General features: G+C 36.2%; 1 protein-coding gene across 3 annotated transcripts in view; it reads left to right on the top strand.

The window, feature by feature from the left end:
* The window catches only part of LOC140650494 (single-stranded DNA-binding protein 2-like), a 227,020-nt gene extending 209,048 nt beyond the window's left edge, over positions 1 to 17,972 (top strand). For all 3 annotated transcript variants that reach the window (XM_072858846.1, XM_072858845.1, XM_072858848.1), the window contains 6 exons: positions 1,421 to 1,475; positions 4,784 to 4,854; positions 6,096 to 6,174; positions 9,204 to 9,232; positions 14,787 to 14,885; positions 17,320 to 17,972. In XM_072858846.1, coding sequence (XP_072714947.1) covers positions 1,421 to 1,475; positions 4,784 to 4,854; positions 6,096 to 6,174; positions 9,204 to 9,232; positions 14,787 to 14,885; positions 17,320 to 17,349 — 363 coding nt within the window. In that variant the 3' untranslated portion in view covers positions 17,350 to 17,972. The remainder of the gene's footprint in view (positions 1 to 1,420; positions 1,476 to 4,783; positions 4,855 to 6,095; positions 6,175 to 9,203; positions 9,233 to 14,786; positions 14,886 to 17,319) is intronic.
* The last annotated feature ends 480 nt before the right edge of the window (positions 17,973 to 18,452 follow it).

The following is an 18,452-nucleotide window of genomic DNA, read 5'->3' as shown; positions in this document are numbered from 1 at the left end:
CAGCTGGCATCATCCTGACATATTTTATTCATTTTTCATTAATTAGAGAAGGAATTATAGAATCATAGAATCATTTAGGTTGGAAAAGACCCTTAAGAACATTGAGTCCAACCATTAACCTAGCACTGCCAAGTCCACCACTACACCATGTCCCTAAGCGCCACGTCTACACGGCTTTTAAATCCCTCCAGGGATGGCGACTCAACCACTTCCCTGGGCAGCCTGTTCCAATGCTTGACAACCCTTTCAGTGAAGAAATTTTTCCTAACATCCAGTCTAAACCTCCCCTGGCGCAACTTGAGGCCATTTCCTCTCGTCCTATCACTTGTTACCTGGGAGAAGAGACCGACCCCACCTCTCTACACCCTCCTTTCAGGCAGTTGTAGAGAGCGATAAGGTCTCCCCTGAGCCTCCTTTTCTCCAGGCTAAACAACCCCAGTTCCCTCAGCCGCTCCCCATCAGCCTTGTGCTCCAGACCCTTCCCCAGCTTCGTTGCCCTTCTCTGGACACGCTCCAGCCCCTCAATGTCTCTCTTGTAGTGAGGGGCCCAAAACTGAACACAGTATTCGAGGTGCGGCCTCACGAGTGCCGAGTACAGGGGCACAATCACTGCCCTACTCCTGCTGGCCACGCTATTTCTGATACAAGCCAGGATGCCATTGGCTTTCTTGGCCACCGGGGCACACTGCTGGCTCATATTCAGCCGGCTGTCAACCAACACCCCCAGGTCCTTCTCTGCCTGGCAGCTTTCCAGCCACTCTTCCCCAAGCCTGTAGCGTTGCATGGGGTTGTTGTGACCCGAGTGCAGGACCTTGCACTGAGCCTTGTTGAACCTCATACAATTGGCCCCAGCCCATCGATCCAGCCTGTCCATATATATACACATATATATATACAGGTGTTATTAAAAAGAATTGTGGAATATTATACAGACTGAATTAAGACTGACATGATGCTGAGATACCAATTCTGCCTCAAAAAGAAAGCTTTCTTCAGGTGATTAACCTCTTCTGTCCCCACAAAGCATCCCCATATTTTGTGTTTAGCAAACATTGGTTACTCTGCCATTGACTATGTTGGAAAACTGATGGTAACAAAAGTAGGTTGAGGGAATTAAATATAATTGTCTTAAGCCCTGATCTAAGTATCCCTCTTGTCTGACTCACAGCATGGTTCAGAGTTTTTGACTAATGGATCTTCTTGGATCCATAGATCTACATATATCAGAACTCTATGCCAGAGCCTGCTGACCAATGATGTTGTCTTAATGAGCTGTTTTGCTAGCTTATCAGAAAATGTGCATGTTTTTACCAGAGTAACTCATGAGATTCATGATATTTTTTTTCTTTTGTACCATATTCATTCTTGACTGTGGTATTTTTTTTCTTTCATGCTAACTGTTATTTTCTACCCTCTCTAGGGTCCTCCAGGAGGTGGAGGGCCACCAGGAACACCTATCATGCCTAGTCCAGCAGGTATTGAAATCTACTCAGAAAAAAATGAAAGAAAATTATAAGGGATTTTAGAAAGTGCACAAATTCTTTTTTTCAGATTTTTGTGTGCTATTAATGCAGACAAAATGATAGATCCAATTGATACATTTTTCATGAAGGATCAGCTAATGAGAAGGTATTAGTTTTGTACTTTCTGTATCATTTTTTTTCTGCTCTTTCCCTTTCTTTCTCTCCCTGCTGTGTTGCAGAAATACAAAGCCTTGTATCTGTGCAGTTCAAAGCAATTCATTACTCTGGCTCTTGAGCCCATCTTTTCTTGCATGATTTTAGCAATAGCAAGAAAAAAAAGAAAGAAGACAGAATGCGTATGTGGTTTTGCTAATGTTGTTCAGGACAATTCTTCCAGTTCGGAAATCAGGAGAATTTTGAATCCTGTGAAACTTCCTCTATAGTACCCTATGTGATAGACCTTACCAATATATGGCTCTTTAGCTATGCATGACTCAGAAGCATGGCTGCATCACATGGCTATGTCATCTGACTGACAGCATGGTTATGCTGGACAGACTGCTCTCCTCTATCCTGCAATGGAGGAGTAAGGCCCCAGAGGAACCACTGTCATGTCCTATTTGTGATCTGTTCCCAGAACTTCACTGTGCCATTGTTTCTCCAAGTTACGTGATCTGTATCTTGGAATTCTGACCACATGGAGATTTTGGCCATACAGATTGGCCACCATTCCTATTAAGGTTTAAAGAATCTAGGAGGAGGATGGGAGCATTCAGGACAGCTAGCTAGCTTCTCAAGGCTTAAAGTTGGTCAACTAGATGTAAGTATTTCCCTCCATGGATGTTCAGCGAAGTATCTGACATGAAGGAGGAACTGCAAGATATGGAGGATGCTCTCCTCCCATGGATATCATCAGATATCTGCTAAAAAGAAACTAATTACTTTTTGTGTAACCCAATATTCAGCAGATATTCAGACTCCTTTTGGCCAACATCTGTCTTTGTAACCCACTTTGACCAGCTAAGAGGGACCTGTTCACCTCAATGATGCTATAGCATCCTCAGTCCTCATGTCCTACATATTCTTGCTCTCCTCTACAGCACAAGAGGGTAGGGAAGTTTTCTAGCTTCCCATGAAAACTTGCTGCACCAATGTAAAATCTTAATTAAATACAATTCCAAGGCTTTAAAATGTGACCTGAAATAAAAAGTAGGGCTTCCTTGTTCATATCATTAGTGAAAAAGATAATTAATGTGAGCTGGCAGTTAAAAGGTAGAATCTCTTTTAATGTAAAAACAAACACACAGACAGCCTGCACTTTTAAAAGTAGTCAACACTGTAGTTACGGCATGCGTTAAGCTGGCTGTGTGCGCTTAAAATAAAGCATCTATTGAGGAATTGTTTCTATTTTCAGTTAAAGAGACTCTAAGGTGTTTTAAGGCCTCTGCTTTCCAAACTAGAAAAACACTTAGACATTGGCCACCTGAGAATTTTGCAAAGGTACTCACTCACCTCTGAAAAAACCCTTCCAGCTCTGAATGTGCCTATGGCCCAATCAATGTGTATGTGTTTTCACAAGAGGCAGTAGAACTTAGGGTGAGCCAGGGTTGTATGTTTCAAAAGGATCTGGTGGTTAAAGAACTTATTGTCTACCTCCTTGAACATTAAAAATAACTTTTTATATGCTAATTTTACTTTTGCTAACTTTAGGCTAAAAGCTTTTAGTTTCCCTCTTTTTTAAACAATATATTTGAATGTCCTAGTGATGCGTAGTTCTTTGTATATAATGAAATTATTTACTCACCAAGGTTACATTAATTAATGCTTGGAAAACTGTATCAGAAAGATAAAGGAATAGTCAAAGACCCTGATTTTAACTGCCCCGAGTATGTACAAATATATTCTTGCATGAGGTCAGGCTGCATTCCCAGTTCCAACACACATCAGTCTGGTCTAGGCTTTCTTGCTTTCACTACTTCTGACTCACAAGTCCCTTGTTTTGGAAAAAGATTTACAGCTCAGCAGTGTTTTTTTGTGTCTGCTGTTAAGCTCAAAACTCACAGTTCAAAGAGATGGAATAGCATTTTGGAGGAACTAGGTATAGAACTACTTAGCTATTCTTTTACTCTTTTTGTAGATACTATAGAGGGTAGTGTTTTTCCAGAGTTGCCTATTTTTAAAGATATGCTGCCCCCTTAGGGATATATTTAGACTTTTCTGAGGCAATTCTCCTCTCAGTAAACTTTTGTTACATGGCCTATCTCTTGTCAAGTTCCCTTGTGAAAGGTTTTTTTCCTACTTTGTCTACCTATCTATCTGCTGCATTTTTTGCCTTCTCCTTCTAACAAATATTGATGAGGGATATTAAGACTTTGTGTGTGTTAGCAGTAGGGATAAGTTGGAGCTGGGAATGAATAAATTGTATCTACTAGTAGTTTTCAGGCATTGATTTCCTAAGTTCAACCAGAAGAGTTATGTGGGTTGTATTCTGTATGTCATTATTTAAATCTTACATTTCGACTCTGGAGGTGCTCCAGTCTGAAAGTTCATGTACATTGATTGGAGGGAAAGGGCATATCTGTCCTCTGGTTCTATGCGAAGTAATCCCAGAGTGAGAAGCAGTATAGCTGTGTCAACTTCTGGCAAGGCCCAGTGAAGCTCTTGGCAGAACTTATAGCTTAGGCATTGCACTGTGCCAACATGGTTTTGTTGTTTTTGGATTCAGGTTGGTTTTGAAGCATTGCACCACACTGTACCATGAAGATACATTAGCTAAAGCTGTCCTTAGAGAGGGGATCTTTGCACAATATTCCACTGAATAGTTAAATATATTCAAAATCTAATAGACTGACACAGATGAGAATAAAAGATTTTCATTCACTACACTAACCTGAAGGCTATATAAAAGAAGCTATTTATTGGTTATTATAGATGGAAAACAAATTACAGGAAGTGTTGATAAGAGATAAACTCCTGTTTTATAGAGTATTGAAGATGAGTGAAATAATTTGGAACTCCAGGAAAAAGGGTTTAAGGAATTAAATAGTTACAGATACTTGGTGATTTATAAACCTTTTAAGAGTCATGCATAAAAGTAGAGTCTAGAAATAGTCACATAGGGACAATTGCAATTATTGCTTTTGATAGCTCTATTGTGTGGTAGAAATAGATAAAAAGGGAATTAAATCTTCCATTATATTGCCACTGTGTATCAGCGATTCAGGAACAGAAATAATATGAACAAAATGACAAGAAATGTATTAGGTGAGTAGTTTTATTGAAAGGTATATATTAGCACTTAAAATAGTCTCTTATTACAGATTCAACCAACTCTGGAGACAACATGTACACTTTAATGAATGCAGTACCACCTGGACCCAACAGACCTAATGTAAATATGAATCTAGTTATATTTTTTTTTAATTATACAGCCTTGTTTTATCCAAACCACTACATTTCCATCACACCATGTCCATTGTAGTGTTTTTAATGTTTTGCAAATCGATCATGCCAGTACGTGCAAAATAATGATTGGGGCCCATTTTTCTACACAGAAAAGATCTGAGAAGCATGTGCATGTGGATATTGGGGATGACTTAGTTTGTCATACTGCAGTGCAATAGATTTCTGTACAATATGACACCATCCTAGGAGCTGCCACCGAGCATTAGTTTCTGCTGGCTTTAAACTTTCATTATAAAAAAGTCTCTATGACTAAAGAGGGAGAAGAAAACTGTTGAAAGTGGCCCAGTATTATGTTTCCCTGCTATTCTGTAAAAAAGGATAAAATCAATACCTTTAAGAAGAAACAAACTTCCCTGATTATCTAAATAAGGTGTCAAGAATGAAAGCTAATTATAGCATTTAGGTATTTGCCTCGTTAACTACCGGACTGGTGACTATTTTAGCCCAAACTTCAGCAGTTCTAGAAATGACAAAAATTGGAATTCTTAGATAGAACTTGTTTCTTTTCTGATCTCTATCTATGCCTTCGGTTTTGTTGTATTTATCTGATTACAACCATATTTCATCTAATTACAGTCCATATTGTGGGCCTTTTGAAAAAAGGACAATAAAACTTTAAGAATATAGATATTTAGATATTGCTAAATTGGTATGCAGTGAATTTTAGAAAATGTTCTGTAATGATAATGCCTTTAAGTTTTTGAAGAACTGAATTTAAGGTTAATATCTTAAATCTGTAAGAAACTGATCATATTGCAAAGGTAATGCAGAGTAGTCTGACTGTCAGTATAGATAGGGTGGGGTTTGAAAACTGTTAATTAATCACCTACTAATTGAAGTGAATAGTAAAATTCTCTGTAACTTCAATGGGAGTAGAGTTAGGTCAGCACCTGCAGGTTTGAAAATCATGTACAAAGTATTAAAGTAGATTAGCCAGCCTACAGAAATGAGTTTCTCAAAAAATGATGAAGGTAGCATTGGAAAAAAGTAAAAAAAAACAATGACACTTTTTGCAATCATCACGTGGAAGACTTTCACTTGACTTTCACATTCAGAGATGGGACTGTGCGTTTTTCCTTTACCTTTTTTTTTCTGATTATTTTTTTTTTTATTAGATTATCTTAAAAAATGTGCAGTAATATTTTTTAATGTCTGATCCTTTTATAGTTTCCAATGGGGCCAGGGTCAGATGGACCTATGAGTGGACTGGGTGGAATGGATTCACATCATATGAATGGATCATTAGGTAATAATAGTAAATGTTATGAACGTTGTGAATTTACAATGACCAGTGCCATTTTCTATGACTAGTTCTCCAAGTTATGTGGGAGACCATATGTTAAAATCTTTTAAAAATTAAAAAAGCTGTATATACATTAATAAGAAATATTAAGATACTTTTTAAGCATATGAATTGGATTATATAATGCACCTCTGGAAGAAAAATACTGTATGTTATTTATATAACAGAGTATAATTTTAATCCAGTTGTTTCAAACCACTCTATAAGTATACCATCACAGTAATGTAGAACTGATGGCATAAGACCCATTTTTCTTTACCTCTCTTCCTCTTTCAAAAACTTGAGAAGGTGTCATTATGACATGCTGGTCTGAGTTCTTATCAAGTACATGGAAGTAAGTTATTACATATATTGATGTATGTGTTAAGCTGGTTTTATCCCATATTTTGATATCCTTATTTGTTCTATAATTAGCCTTCTGTCTGTTAAATTTTAGTTTTATTATTCCATCCCCATAAGCGGTTTCAGACAGTTGCCATTTTAGTGCACCAAGAAAGAACATGCATTCTTGTCAGGGCATGCAGAGGCAGGAAGAATAGAGTACTTCCTGTCTTTCGATGCTATGGTTTTTGAAAGACTCTTATCTAAGGGAGAAGCCTTACACAATTCTACAAAACATGCACTGCTTTATCCCCTGACTATCCTAGCAAACTCTGCTCTTATTCTTTGCTGGATGGATGATAGACACTTGAAAGGGATTTAAGCAACAATCTGCAGCTAAATAAATTGCATTTATGCTTTATGCCTTCCTCTTCCATACCCACAAGGTAAATAAATACCTTGTATTTATTTGTACTCATACCATAACACCAAGTCAGTAACTCTGAATACAGTTTCTGTATTCTGTTCTTCACTTCTGTCTGCACCAAGGAGTGTCATTCATATGGGCAACAACAGGGGGGAACCTCAGTCTGCAAAGACTTCAGATCTCTTTCCTCTTCTGTCCCCACTGTCGACCAGCAAGGTTCTCTTTTACATCTGGGAGCTGGCCCTATGACACAGGGCACCTGCAACACTGCTGAATAACATTTTTCTTTATGTGGAAAAATCCAAGCAATCCAAATACATGATGGGCAAGCAGAAGCCAAGCTGTCACTGTTCCCCCTGCTTCTATCCATACTACCATGGTGGATGGAAAATTAGCACAGTTGTAGCCTAGAAGCTGGAGACTGTGAGACAGGAAGTATAAACAGGTAAGAAGAAGGGAGAAATCAGAAAAGGCTATGCCAAGATGAGAAAAAAACTAAACCATCAAACCTCACTTAGGAGATATATTCTGAGCAATTAACATTCAACAAAATGCATCTAACTCCCAATAGAATTGTCTTTTTTTCTTGGCAAGCAGGTCTCTGAAATTCCTATATTACTTTGCATAAGGCCATCTTGTGGGTTTATAGCTTTTCTTTACATATTACAATCCTAAAATGGATTGTTGCTTTAATTAATAATGATGCACATTATGTTCAAGTAAATGAAAACCTGTAAATGATAATTGCATCTTTTTCTGTCACTTATATTAGTCCAAGAATTATTTCTCAGCTAAAAGAAAAATTACCATTGAAACAGTTACAGATGGATTTTATATGTACCTAGTTGGTTAGTTATTTTATCTAATGAAAATTATGTCATGTTTAGTCAAATTAACAACAACTGTTTTCTAAGGTTAATTTAATTTCTAAAATGAAACCGGAGTTCTTTTAGGAATGTAAGACTGGAAGAGGTCTCCTGCATTCAGTTCCATGCTGTAGTAGGCAGTTATGTCTCATAATCATAGGCATAAATTGGTCAAACTCCATCTTGAACTTCTCTAGCTTCTTTGACCACAACCCTTCTACTGGATACCTGTTCATGCCTCTGATGGTTAGAAAGAAATCTTTTTCTGATTTCCACCAAAATTTTTCCATTTGTCCATGACAAAATGACTCTTCCTCTTCCTAATGTTTATGTATCTGGTGTATTTATAGTGAGAAATCATATTCCTTCTCAGCCTTAATTTGCCTGGCTAAGTATACCAAGCTATTTCAGTCTCCTCCCATAACTCCATTTTCTTGATTGTTTTTCTCTGACACTATTCCAGTTTGAATTTGTCTTTCCTGAAAATAGGTGACCAGAATTGTTTACTGTCTGTTGCTTCTAGAAATGCTTTTCTTGATACATCCATCCTTAAATTATATTTCATTTATTCTTGGCTTCAACCAAGTGAGAGCTACAGAATATGAGAAAAATTCTTTTTGTTAGTCTTGCACTCATTATATTTAATTTTTTTTGGTTTCTATTACTCCAGTCCTCAGGATCACCTACTTTCTTCTGAAAGATATTGTCATCATCAGTATTTGTAATGCATCCAAAGTTGACGTAATTTTAGCAAATTTCAGTAGTAGGCTTCTGCTTCTGGGGGCAAAGACATTGATGAAACACCCCCCAGCTGACCCTAGAGATATTTAATTAACAGTCTTCTATGGAGTTTTGGGTAGCTGAAGTTCAGTAAAAATGGTGATCATTTTTGTCAGCAACAGTAACTTTTACTAGTTATCCATGATTTTGCTTTTTTTGTTCCCCCTCAAGCTGAAGCAACATCTTCCTCAGGTGTACGTACCCAAAATGAATTGCAGTATCTGGCTAAGAGGACAGGGAGGTTGGACATATCCTTTTCTGAGTTGTGTCAGGCTGTCTCATCCTAAAGGATGCCATTCAAGGAACTGATACAGATCAGAAATGTGTCCTTCATTCTTTTCTCCTTTTTTTTTTTTTTTTTTTTTTTTTGCATTAGGTGTGTACACAGAGAAAGGACTAACATTATTCACTCTGCTGACTGTAAACTTTTACTCAGAGAGACAGTGGGAAGGAAGGGAGTTCAAGCACAGTTATGTTTTAACATGCTGCTGTTACACTATATATTTTAGTATGAAAAATAAGCTCTTAGATTAATTTCAGCTCAAAACTAATTGAATAATTATCTATTTTAATTTAAGGCTCAGGAGACATGGACAGTATTTCCAAAGTGAGTATCTAGTAAAATTTTTGGAATTTTTAGAATAATATTTCACTTTAAACATATTTTCATTGTCTCTGTTAAACTTTTTATTAGGTATGTACATTTTCTGCTTGTCAGCTCTTTGGAGGCTGTGCAGACAGAATTAGCATTAATTGAAAGTTTAAAAGCTATAATCAATAGGGAGTATAAGTAGACTTATTTCTTACTGCATAACAATGTGTATTAATGAATGTGATTAACATATATCCAGTTCATAATCTGATTGATCATGTTATAATCTTCCATACTGTTAAGACAAATGAATATAGTTCTAATAATCAATTCTAGTTGAATGCAAATTTGGGAAAATGTAATTAGGATGTTACTTTTATGCACTGCATGATTCCTTTTGTCACCTCTGTAAGGCAATATTAATATCTTAATCACTAGTCTAAGTCCCTAAAAGCTAGATTAAAAAGTAGTTGCAAAAAAAGCACTGTTTTGATACAACTGTTAAACAAACATTAAATACTAAACACAACCATAAAATAGTATATGCAAAATGAATGTGAGTTTAACCTGTAGGGGTGTTGCAGCTACAAAAATAATATTGTGCTTAAATGTGTCATTTCTTCCATAAAAATAAAAAACTGCTACATCTGTAATCATTATTAATGTAGGGACTTATTCAAATAAGGAATTAATGAGCTTATTCAGTGTTGATAAAGTGGTAGAAATTTGTCCTTGTAAAATACTGTTTTGTACTCAGCATCTTCAGATGTAACTGACTAAAACTAATAAAAATATCACTAAAATTGTCTCCCTGTATTTTCGTGCTTTTGATCTATAAATATGGAATTGATGAAGGGATTGTTTCAGTTAAAATTTTATAACTCATTCATTTGAAATTGCTGTAACAAAATTCTTATCGACCTTCAAAAAAAAAAAGGAATGAGAGTTTGAGTGAATTAATTGCCTGCATCTTTTGGTTGACCCAGGACTAAGTGCTACAGCGCTGTGGCTAGATCTCTCTCAGTACAGACTTTGCCACTTTGAATCTGGCTAAGGCTTGTCTGCACGTGTTCTGGTCATACTAAGGATGTCACTGTAGATGCTCTCTCAGGCTAGCACTGAGATATGATGAGATACAAACACATGTCAAAAGGGAAGAAAATTTTGGCCTAAATTCCTGTGGGTTAAAATAGAAGTTTGTAGTATGAATTAATTTAAAATACACTTTCAAATGTTCAAAAAACAGAAAGCATTCTTCAATTAGTGATACAGTCCTTTTAAAATTACATAGGTGATTATAGCCTCAGAACAACCTTCCATGGCCTTTCATGGAGAGTAGGACCACAGCAGTATGCCTCTTAGGCCATTTTGGGGCTATGAGGGAAAAACATCTATAGCAGTGCTACATTTTTGTAAGTTTTGAATATCTGTATCATGTTCAGGCCCTGTGAAGAGTACAACAGTGGATTGAAATGACCATGTTGCCTTAGCTGTGCTGTGCTCAGGTGTACAGTGGTAGATTCAATATACACCTCCAATGAGATAATAAGCATACAGCACATTTTAAATCAGTGTCTATAATTTTTCTTCAGATTTTTTTTTTTGCAAAATACAGCATTTTTAAAGTAGAAAACATTTCCATTAGCTTGCCACTAAAATTATTTTTTAAAACCTGTATCCAACCCACTGGTATTAAGTATCAGCATATGCACTAATATGATTATTAGAAAAACTGGATCCAAAAATTTACCTGGAAGTCTTGTAATTTGTTAACCTTAATAAATACATAATGGAAATCATATTTGATGCAAGTCTTTTTCAAATAGCTAAAAGAAAAGTGATGTTTACTTGGGAAGTAAGTGTTGTATTGTTATACCATTATAAATAATAGCTTTTAAATATCTTTTTCTGAGTAGCACTCTGCCCAATATGCAGCCTTAATTGATACTAGTAAAAGTGTGTGGGCAGAGTCTTGTATATAGCATTAGCAATTTCAGGTAGGTAATAGTATATAATACTTTTGGAACTTGATTGGAAAAGTTTTGCATGCAAGGAATAGTAGATTTCTGGGGTTTGATGCATGCAAAATTAATATGTGGCTGCCTTCCAATTTTGTACATAGTTTACCAGGATTCTTCTTGTTAAGGGAACAGTCTCCCTTTATACATCACCAGCTAGTTGTTCAACTGGATTTTTCACAAGTAGATTTCCAGATTATTAATTAATGTGACATAAATTGTTCACTGAAGTTAACACAGTTTGGGGTACACGTTGCTAGATGCTCAAGGCCAGGCACAGGATTTCAATGGAGTAAAACACATATTAGAGGAACAGATTATCTATTATGACTGAGATGAAGAAAATTAATCCAGTCTTGGTAGAATCATTACAGCTGACAGAATTCATAGCTACATTTTCCAGAGAAGATTTTAATTTAATTGGCTGAGTGACAAAACATGACTTTTTAAAAATCTATAAATATGAATTGATGAATTGACATAAAGTAGATTGAGATGGGGGAAAGTAAATGAACTGAAATTATGCATATTAAATAAACATTAATAACCAGTGTTTCTTGCAGTGCCCGTGGAATTTCTGCAGTCATCAAATAAATATTTATTTTGGAAAAACTCAGCTAGTGCTACAATGCTAGACCCCATACTGGCAATAAAAGCAGCCCAGAGAGTTGCTATAAAAGCATTTATGTCAGGAATTTGAATCTTTGGGCCTGGCGCACTGTAGCAATTGCAGAATTTCAAAGCTTAGTACTACACAGAGAAAGATAAAATAGGAGTAAATCCCCAAGGAATGAACAAAAGTCTGGAAGCATCATATAAAATAAATGTGACAAGGCCTTAGTGGGTTTTAATTAATTTTAAATTTTAAGCTAATTTTAAACTTAATTTTAAACTATATATTCATAGATTTTAAGGGCAGAAGGGACTGATGTGATTGACCTCCTACATAACACATGCAACAGGACTTCCCTGAATTAATTCCTGCTTCAGGTGCAATAGCTGTGGTTGAACTAAAGCAATAGTTTTCAACCTTTCTCAAGCTGTAGATTCCTAAATATTTGGTATAATAACTTTACTGAATAGCAAACTTCATTGTCTGATGTTAATTAGCTAGTTAATTTTTAGTTGCCTTTGATGGACCCTTCACCTCCTGTCCAGTGATTCCTGGAGATCTGAGGATCACAGTTTGAAAACCAGTGAACTACATTGTGAAGAAAACAACAGGGCTAAGGGAGGAGTCTTGACCCTACTCTATAAGCTGCATTTCAGATGCCAATTAAAAACAGTTATGTCTTCATGGCGGTTATGTAATTAATTTTACATTTCATCTATAACTGAAAATAAATACATCAGCCTGAACCTTGTCATGGTTTAGCCCCAGCCGGCAACCAAGCCCCACACAGCCACTTGCTCACTTCCCCCACAGCGGGCTGGGGGAGAGAATCAGAAGGGTAAAAGTGAGAAAACTCGTGGGTTGAGATAAAGACAGTTTCATAGGGAAAGCAAAAGTTGTGCACGCAAGCAAAGCAAAGCAAGGAATTCCTTCACTCCTTCCCATGGGCAGGCAGGTGTTCAGCCATCTCCAGGAAAGCAGGGCTCCATCACGCGTAATGGTTACTTGGGAAGACAAACGCCATCACTCCAAATGTCCCCCCCTTCCTTCTTCTTCCCCAGCTTTATATACTGAGCATGACGCCATATGGTATGGAATAGCCCTTTGGTCAGTTGGGGTCAGCTGTCCCAGCTGTGTCCCCTCCCAACTTCTTGTGCACCCCCAGCCTACTCGCTGGTGGGGTGGGGTGAGGAGCAGCAAAGGCCTTGACTCGGTGTCAGCACTGCTCAGCAGGAACTAAACCATCCCTGTGTTATCAACACTGTTTCCAGCACAAATCCAAAACATAGCCCCATGCTAGCTACTGTGAAGAAAATTAACTATCCCAGCCAAAACCAGCACAACCCACAAACATATTTGCCCATTCAGGTGGAAATGGTAATTTTCCTTTAGGGCAATATGTTTAAAACTTATCAACAGCCTTTCAGTAAGGAGACTTTATCTTTTCCTATTTTTCACTTGAAGTTTGCCCCATTGCAGCCTTAGTTATACTAAATGAAGACTGCAGACACGTATTTTCAAATATGATATATTTTGCTTTTTTTTAAGAAGCTTCATAAATCTGTAACCTAACAGAAATGCTGTGTTAGGATTGTAATTGAGAATTAACAGAAGAAAAAGAGGACAAATTCATTTATGATTCTTACAGATGTTATCATTTGGTCACTTTGATCAAATACTCTACCTTGAGTCGCATTTTGTTAGCCTACCCATTGGCTATACTAGGTTTGTGTTAAGCCTGCTTTAACTTTAAGCCTGATGCATTTGTATATGTACAGATATGTACATATGTATATGCTGTATTTGTAAATCTTGTGTTTAATTTTTTCTGGATTAAAAAAATTCAAGGGAAGAACTGTGATAGACATAGTAAATGTTTTATGATGAAGTTCATAATTTCACTCCCCCTTTTCCCTGACTGTTCCTTTTCCATCACAAAGCCCATATTAATAGCAGTCTAACTGTGATGGAAAGAGAATAATCCATGCCCCAGGCATGGTAGGGTACCACAAATCAACTTTGTAAACACACCTAACTACTTGTAGTATTTACAATAATCATGTATTGATTATTGATGCTGAATAATTTCTGTGACAATTATGTACTTTTATTCTTTTTGTGACTGAATCTTGAAAGCATTTTCTGAACATTATAGAGGTGGTTGTACAGGAGCACTTCCATAAAAAAAGAATTTACCTTCGGGAGTCTTTCTATTGTTATTATTTATTAGCATTTCACTTGCACCTAGACACTCAAAAAGTAGATGAAGACCCTACTGCATTATGCTCTGTGCAAGCAAATAGCAAAAGTACAGCTCCTCCTGAAAATGTTTATAAGGCAAATCCTGTGGCTGACTGTTATTCATGAGTCTTATATCTAATACTCTTGTTAACTCATTTATCTATAAACTCTGTATATAACTGCTCTTGGTGAAGTGTTTAGCAACTCAAAATTTGAACTAGAAGTTATTTCAACAAATTACACACTATGAACAAATACTTCAAATACAGGCCTTGATTTGCGAAGGTCTGTGTAGACCAGGTCTGTCAACATGTCTACCTTTAAGTACGTATTCTGAACTCACATATTTCAAGGCACATGCTCATATACCACTGATTAGATCCTACTGATTTAATGTAGTTTCAGAGATAATATTTATTCCTACCATTTATACTTTTTCCCAACTTTAGTAGGAGAACATGCTGGCTATAGCCTGAAAACAAGAATTACAGGTAAATAGTTGTTACTTCAGAGGAGAAAATACTTCTTTGCAGGTTAAAATTAGTAATTGAAACATACAGAACTCTACAAAGACTTATCTTTCAAGTTCAGAAATTCCAGTGCATTGTATAGATACTCTTTTGACATGCTAGGTGAAGCTGGGAAAGGAACTGAAATCTTTAATGTTTCATCTGTATTTTAAAATCTTGTTTAACAGAACTCTCCCAGTAATATGAGCATGAGTAATCAGCCTGGCACTCCCAGGGATGATGGTGAGATGGGTGGAAACTTCCTAAACCCTTTTCAGAGTGAGAGCGTAAGTAAAGTAGTTTTTTACTCGGCAAAACTTTATCCCTGAACTTTTATTTTAAATAAGAAAAATAACAGCCAGAACAAACAGTTTTGTAGTGTACCTGTAATGCAATGCTGTGCCTTATGTGGTTTTTTACTAGCTTCTAAAATTATAGTATTGATTCACTAAAAAATTGTGCCAAATACTGTTAGAAGTTGAGCTGAAACTTAAAAATGTGGGAAGTGTAGATTTACTGCAGAAGCTCTTTTTCTAGATTAAGAGGTCAATTGTCAGTGAAAGTTAAATCTGTCAAGCAGTAATAATTATGCCATACATATTCAGTAATGCACAATGGGCATTTGTCAGGCAATATCTGAACAGCCTAGATACACATAGTTGGCAGATCTTTACATCTGAGTGTTTCAATTTTTGATTTTTCAAACTTTGACTCCTGAACCATGTATTTTGCAGGGCAGTGATGTCTTTTAGAACAAGATTCACAGTGAAGTATATAATTAGAGCACCAAGAGATCTTACGTTGAAAAGATGTAGCATGCTTTTAGAGCAAAGAAAGCAAATATGACCTCTAGTGTTCATTCTGGGAAAAATTATATTTTTTTAAAATGGAGAATGTTTGAGGCAGCAAAACATGGTATAAAAAACATTACAAAGCAAGACTAGTATTTTAATACTCGTGTGCCTGAAGTTGGGTTTCTAAATCCATGTTTAGGTTCCTATATAGAAGTGGCCTGATTTTTCAGAAGTGCTGAGTGACTTCAACACTTCTATTCTTACTGGAAATCACTGCTGTTCAGAAGTGAGTGCAACTCCATTAACTATGCCAGTGGTGATATTTAGCTCAGAAATTATGAAGACTAAACAGTTTCTCTTAGATGACACAACAGTCAAAGTTCATGGCAAATTTTATGAAAATCAGATTGGGGGGGCAGTTGCTTCTTAAACTGGTGAGAAGAAGAGGGAGTATTTTCTGCATGTTAGCTATTTGTGTCCTCATAAAGAGGGCACGTTTCAGATTGTTTGGAGTATTGGAGAAAATTGATGTGTACAAAGCAAAAAGACTGATGTTTCAAAATCTGCAGAAAAAGCAGTAGCCACAAAAATCTCCATTAAATGTGATCCTTGGTCATGGTAGTCCATGTTAGTTCTCAACTCAGCATGCTTTACTTGTGCTGAGGACAAACAGTCTGATTCAGCGGGCAGACCAGTTCACCAAACCAAACTCATTGAAAGAAGGACATCAGTTGTACTCAAAAGAAAATTAGTTTTCTCAGACGCTTACTACTTACTGGTAGTAAGCATACTCCTAGTTTTCCTACCTGAATGAATCTGGGACCCAACTAGTAAGATAAGCTTTGCTGGGCCCACTATGAGAGGGCTCAGCACATGACGGGAGTAAGCCCTAAAGCAGACAAACCATCAGAGACATTATATGGGACAAAATGGATTTTACCCAAGTGGTCCATTCTATGCAGTTTATATGACAGAGAAGACCCATCCAAAATGCTTTTTCCGAATATGTTTTGACACTTAGAAATGGCCACCTCAAAAATCTAGCTTTGGTAGGTTTTTTTATTGCATATCTGTTTTTGCCAAGGCAAATTAATATCTTTCTGTTTCTTGTATCAGTTTTCATAACACTATTATTTATTGCATTTGAACATTTTCATCTACTTAGAAGATTTTATGCCAATTAAGTATTTCTGCAGTCTATAAGTTTCAATTGAAATACAAATTAAAATAAGCATATAAATGTGCATTTTTATTAGGCATTGTGGTGTCCCATTGATTATTTGTAATGAAGTATTGCTAACGAGGTCAATTATAGCTTGTATAAGGGCTGTAGTTCAATTTGTGTTAAAATAATAATGTAATATGGTGATTGAATTTTCAGTTCACATAAAGAATAACCACTGATACTTGATTCAGTTTGCCTCATAAAATCTATAATACAGAATTTAAAAATAAGCCAAAAACCTAGTTTAATTCCAGTCAGACATATCTTCACCTTTTTCCCATCAAGTAGTAAAAAGCCCTTCAAAATAGTTATGTGGTTCAAGTGACCATAAATGTAGCTGGTCTGTTTGAGACTAGCTATCTTGACCAGCTAAATCCCTCCAGTAGCCAAAATTGACCAGTAAAAGGCATGAAAAGCATCAGTGAAATATTGATTCATCACACTATCCAAGTAGCAGTGCCCGACACTGAAACTAAGTGAATTGATTTCATCAGCAATAGCTATATTTTTACATAATGATAGAAGTATAACAGAAGTTATGATACCACAAAATGAACTTCAGCCTTAGCATGTGCTATAGTACAATTTTAGGAGAAAATTCAAATAGCATGTTGACATTTAAACTCATTGCTCTTGTCCAAAAGTGGTTTTAGTCACCTGGGAAAGAACTGTTGTTAAAATGTGGATTCCTCTTTTTTTCAGTACTCCCCTAGCATGACAATGAGTGTGTGATCTGTTACCAAGTCTACTCATGAAGACCACAGTGAGTTGGCTCTCTTCAGAGAGCTACTACAGAAGAAAATTATTTGTCCCAGTGTACAGTTTAACAAAAGGATCTCAGACGCAATCAGAACCACCATTTTTTTCCTACCATCTCCCTAGTTTTTCCAAGAAATTGGGTCCCAAACACATTGAGACAACAGTAGAGTGGCGTAACAGAATTGCCCAAGATGGAACTGCAAACAATTATCTGTCTATGTAAATATATAGGTTAATGTATATATGTGTGTGTGATATAGAAACACACACATACATATATAAACCTGCAAGACATTGTAAAATATTGTCACATGACATCTTAAGTAGAAATGAGGAGTAGGGACTTTTATTACATCTGGGGTTTTTCATGTTTACATTTTAATTACTAAAGTTTGCTTTCCTTCTTCCCTCCTGAACTGTTTTATGTTGCATATATCACTGCTTTATAAGTTATTTTTTAAGGTGATCTCAAAAATTCTTCTGATTTTGTAAATGTCTGCCATTATTGATAGGAATAAAATTGCTTATAAGAGCTCTCATTAATTTGTGTTTGATACCAGTTACCCTGTGAATCACAAACTGTATTGTCTCAAGAAATAGAAGAAAGCATAATTTTTGGAGAAATGTAATAATTTTCACCTAGTTTGGTGATTTTTTTTTATACTTTGTCTTTAAAAAAATAAGCACTGAAGGTTACTTTTCTTCTTTAATTGAAGCCTAATATCGACAATATCTATTTTAAATGGAAGCCTGAATTTGATACAAGCTTCTCAGTTTATATAGAGTACTATAAGTTTATTGTAAGTGAGCTCCAATTGCTATAGAATCTAGCAATAAAGTATCAGGGCTTCTGCCCTTGGAAATGAGTTTTCTATTTAGCATGATCTTCCCTAGGGTTGGTAGTGGAAATACAGTAGAGTCCTTATTACTGAAATATTTTCTAACAATTTACCATTATGTTTCCCCTTTTTAATGATTCTCAACTGAATCATAACAATCCATAAGCCTGATTATAAACAGTATCTCCCAAGCCCATTCAGAAAATCAGATCACTCTGGTACTTCGATATGTATTTT

The sequence above is a fragment of the Ciconia boyciana genome, chromosome 4, assembly GCF_034638445.1.
Source record: "Ciconia boyciana chromosome 4, ASM3463844v1, whole genome shotgun sequence".
In the NCBI taxonomy this organism is placed as follows: domain Eukaryota; kingdom Metazoa; phylum Chordata; class Aves; order Ciconiiformes; family Ciconiidae; genus Ciconia; species Ciconia boyciana.
The sequence above is the reverse complement of the archived record's forward strand: the minus strand, read 5'-3'. Positions and strand labels throughout refer to the sequence as shown.